The following is a 4,896-nucleotide window of genomic DNA, read 5'->3' on the forward strand; positions in this document are numbered from 1 at the left end:
TGTGTGTGTGTGTGTGTGTGTGTGTGTGTGTGTGTGTGTGTTTGTGTGTGCGTGCGTGCGTGTACATGTGCTTGAGTGTGTGTGTGAGTGCCAGAGAGATGAGTATATGTATGTGTGAATGCGCGTGCCTGTGTGTGTGTGTCTATATGTGTGCGAGTGTGTGTGTGTACGTGTGTTTGAGTGATTCCCATTACCAAACCTCACAACAATAACCACACCAGAATTTCAACACAATATCATCACAAGAGAGAGATCCACTTGCTGCAGTAGTAATTACAAAGCACATTGCTATTGTCACAACTAAGCTTTGCGCTACTGTCGCCCTCCAGCCCTTGTCGAGCCACTTGCAAAATCTAATACCGACCCACAATAAAATCTCATTAGCTCCCCTGTCAGTGGGCCTCTCCCCTCTCTCCCCACTCTCTCACTCTCTCTCCCTCTCCCCTATTCCTCTCTCTCTTTCACCCCTCTCCCCTATTCCTCTCTCTCCCCACTTTCCTCTCTCCTCTCCCTCACCCTTCTCCCCTATTCGTCTGCCCTCCCCTCTTCCTCCTCTCCACTCTCTTACATCCCCCTTCTTCTTCTCTTCCTCTCCTCCCCTCTCCCCTTCTCTCTACTCTCCCCTCTTCCCCTCTCCACTCTCTACATCCCCCCTCTTCTTCTTCTTCTTCCTCTCTCCCCTCTCCCTCTCTCCTTCTCTCTACTCTCCCCTCTTCTTCCCCTCTCCACTCTCTAATCACCCCCTTCTTCTTGTCTTCCTCTCTCTCCCTCTCCCCTTCTCTCTACTCTCCTCTCTTCCTTCCTCTCCACTCTCTACACCACCCCTTCTTCTTCTCTTCCTCTCTCCCCTTTCCCCTCTCCTTCTCTCTACTCTCCCCTCTTCCGCTCTCCACTCTCTACACCCCCTTCTTCTTCTCTTCCTCTCTCCCCTCTCCCCTCTCCTTCTCTCCCCTCTCCCCCTCCCTCCCTTACTCTGACCCAAGGGAGCTGACCTAGATGCAGCAACAACGGGTTTTATTCCCCATATAAAATTGGCAAGGGGGACCAGTACGTCATTTTTTTTGTCATTTTCCTTTTTTTTTTGTATTAGGATATTTATGCATGTTATATATGTAGCTGTAAATAAGCATACACGAAGTAATACGCACAGATATACTGTTTGCCTATTCTGACGCATACAATACCAGTACGAAGAGAGAAAGAAAGAGCAAAGAAGAGAAGAGAAGGGAGAGAGAAGAAGAAGAAGAAGAAGAAGATACTTGAAGAGAGAGATGGAAAAGAAGATAAGAGATAGAGAGTATGAACGAGATGGAGAGATAAATAGATAGATTGATTGAATTAAGAGAAAAAAGAGAAGAGAAGAGAAGGGAGAAAGAGAGAAGAGGGAGGGAGAGAGAGAGAGAGAGAAGAGGGAGGGAGAGAGAGAGAGAGAGAAGAGGGAGGGAGAGAGAGAGAGAGAGAGAGAGAGAGAGAGAGGCTAGAGAGACAGAGAGAGAGAGAGAGAGAGTGAGAGAGAGAGAGAGAGAGAGAGAGAGAGAGAGAGAGAGAGAGAGAGAGAGAGAGAGAGAGAGAGAGAGAAGAGAGAGAGAGGGAGAGAGGAAGAAGAAGAAGAAGAAGAAGAAAGAAAATGAAATAAGAGAGAGAGAGGGAGAGAGAGAGAGAGAGAGAGAGTAAGATAGAAAGAGAGAAGAGAGAGAGAGAGAGTAAGATAGAAAGAGAGAGAGAGAGAGAGAGAGAGAGAGAGAGAGAGAGAGAGAAGAAAAGACGAAAAAGAGAGAAAGAGAGATAGAGAAAGGTGCCTTTTTGTGTATGTAAGTGTGAATACACATGGACAGAGACGATAATAATAACCAGATCAATATAAGTAAACCTAACCCAGAATTCTAAATAAAAATATCATTGTTCACTCTATGGCATTTTATAATTCTGCACCGCAATGGACATGAACTTTCGAAAGCACAAACACAAAAATGTTATTTACGAGTTTGCTTTTGTGTTTACGTGTTTGTGTCTCTCTTTACGTAATGCCTTTTGCAATGAGCGGTAAATAAACCGTATTCATAAATAAACTATATTCATCATCTTTTATCCTCCCTCTTGTGTGTTTGTGTGTGTGTGTGTGTGTGTGTGTGTGTGTGTAGATGTGTGTGCGTGTGTGCGTGCGTGTATGTGGTTGTGTGTGTTTTTATTGCTTTATTTACTCTTTTATTTTATTTATTTATTTATTTATTTATCTATATTTTGTGTATATGCGTGTGCGGGTGTGTTTCTGCATGTGTCTCTCTCTGTGTGTATGTGTGTGTGCGTTTGTGGGTTTGTACGTGGGTGCATCAAGGGGATCCTCTTCCTATCTTTTGTGTCTCGACAATGCACACTATTTCAAGCTAGCTACGTATTTATGACACAGACGACAAAGAGACATTATGGCTATACCGAGAGTAAGTGTTGGTAGCCGCGGTTGACCCAGATTTTGAGGTTGTTTATCGGTGCTTCTGACCATAATTAAAACAAGGAAGGAAGAAAATGAGAAGGCAGTAAGGAAGAGAGGAGGAAGGGGGAGAGGCAGGGGGGGAAATCTGTTTTTTTGAATGTGTATGGGGACGTACATACAAGCGTTCGGAAGAGAGACGGGAAGCTTTAAGAAGGAAGAGGAAGTGAAGGAAGCTGTTATAAGAAATGGTAGATTCTGTCAAATAGCAGCAAGCAATATTTTATGATATTACTATGATCCTTATTATTGTGATTATAGGCTATGCTACCTTTATTACTAGTATTATTAGTATTATCGATTCAGATTATGATTTTCATATGATCATCATCATCATCATTATTATTACTGTTATTATTATCATCATTGTTATAATTGTTATCATTATTGTTATCATTATTATCATTATTATTATTATTATTATTATCACTATCAATATTATCATAATGATTATTATCATTTTCATTTTCATCATCATTATAAGTATTATCATCATCATTAGCACTATCACTATTTTTATGATTATTATCACTATCAAAAATAACAGTATGAACATTATTTTCATCCTACTGAAGCTGTTATAGCAATTATCATTACCATATATCTGAAAGCATAGATATGATTATCTCACTGCTAACTTTAACTTCATTAATATTGTGATGATAACCATTGCAATTCGGATCATAATTATGTATGAGAATTTAATACCAACAAACAATTATTTCTTTATGAGAGACGACACAACACACAAAATCCACACAGAGAAAAACAATATAAAAATGTATGAGATTATGAACACAGTAAAATGAAAGAAAAAGAAAAGAAAAGAAGAAAAAATGTGCTTGTGTGTGCCTGTGTGCGTGTGCATGCGTGAGTGTGTGTGTGTGACAAAAAAAAGGAAAAGAAGAAAAAATGTGCGTGTGTGTGTGTGTGACTGTGCGTGCGTGCGTGCGTGTGCGTGTGTGTGTGTGACTGTGCGTGCGTGCGTTCGTGTGTGTGTGTGTGTGTGGTGTGTGTGTGTGTGTGTGTGTGTGTGTGTGTGTGTGTGTGTGTGTGTGTGTGTGTGTGTGTGTGTGTGTGTGTGTGTGTGTGTGTGTGTGTATGCGCGCGCGTGTGTGTGTGTGTAAAAAGAAAAATGATACGGCTAGAATATACATATACATCAATATTCGCGTCTCATATCATTACCAAGCAATTAATGTCATATCCGTCCCCCTCATTACATTCAATGATTTAGAGACACTGTTTTTAGCGTCACCCCTAATTTTTCTACTTTATCCCTTGGCCTACATCCCAGGTCTCAGTTCTGTCTCGCGGTAAAGGTCGTAGATTCGTTTCACGTACATTAGGGGCATTGTTATGAATGTAGGTTGGTGGTTCTGGGGCCTCAGCACTTCCAGTTCAAGGCCACGGTCTGCTGTTGTTGTTGTTGTTGTTGTTGTTGTTTTATTAGTTTTGCGTGTTTGCTTTCCTCCTCCCCTCCCCGCATCTCTTTCCCTCTTCCTTCCTTTTCAGCTTCCCCCCCCCCCCTCCTCTTTCCCTCCAACCTCTCCTCTCTTCTATATATTTCCACCCTTTTCTCTCTCTCCCTTTCTCCTCCCCTTCCCTCTCCCCTCCTCCATTCTCCCCTTCCCCCTCCTCCCTTCCCCTTCCCCCTCCTTACTCTCCCTTCCCCCTCCTCCTCCCTCACCCTCCCTACCCGCCCACTCCCCTCCTCCTCTCCCCCACCCACCCCAACCCCCAAACATCTCACTCAGCGACTAATCTCCTCCTTCTCTCTCCCCCTCTCTCTCTCCTCACAGGATACGCCGCCGCCTCCCTCTTCGCTCTCCTCTGCGCCATCCCCTTCACCCACCGCATCCTCACCCACGAGACGGGGCGGTGGGCGTCCTACTACGTCGCCGCCTTCCACGCCCACGTCGTGCTCTACTTCGGGAATTCGTGCATCGGTGAGGATTTGCTTCGTTTTTGTTTGTGTTTGTTTGTTACGTACATACGTACATGTGATACATATATGTATGTTTGTGCATATAAACATATATATATATATATATATATATATATATATATATATATATATATATATATATATATATATATATGTATATATATATATATATATATATGTATGTATGTAAGTATATATGTGTATATATATATATATGTATATGTATATGTATATATATATGTACATATATATATATATGTATATATATATATATATATACATACATATATATATATATATATATATATATATATATATATATATACATACATAAATATATATATATATATATATATATATATATATATATATATATATATATATATATATATATATATAGATATATCCATGTATGTATATATGTTTGTGTGTGTGTGTTTTTGCGTGTGTTTGTGTGTAT

The 4,896-nt window shown here is 40.9% G+C and overlaps 1 protein-coding gene across 1 annotated transcript in view; it reads left to right on the top strand.

Moving 5' to 3' along the window:
* The window catches only part of LOC138860575 (probable G-protein coupled receptor B0563.6), a gene marked incomplete at its 3' end in the record, with an annotated part of 151,937 nt that extends 147,500 nt beyond the window's left edge, over positions 1-4,437 (top strand). The window contains 1 exon segment of the mRNA XM_070118321.1: positions 4,291-4,437. Coding sequence (XP_069974422.1) covers positions 4,291-4,437 — 147 coding nt within the window.
* Positions 4,438-4,896: the final 459 nt, after the last annotated feature.

This window comes from Penaeus vannamei, chromosome 4, assembly GCF_042767895.1.
Source record: "Penaeus vannamei isolate JL-2024 chromosome 4, ASM4276789v1, whole genome shotgun sequence".
Taxonomy (NCBI): domain Eukaryota; kingdom Metazoa; phylum Arthropoda; class Malacostraca; order Decapoda; family Penaeidae; genus Penaeus; species Penaeus vannamei.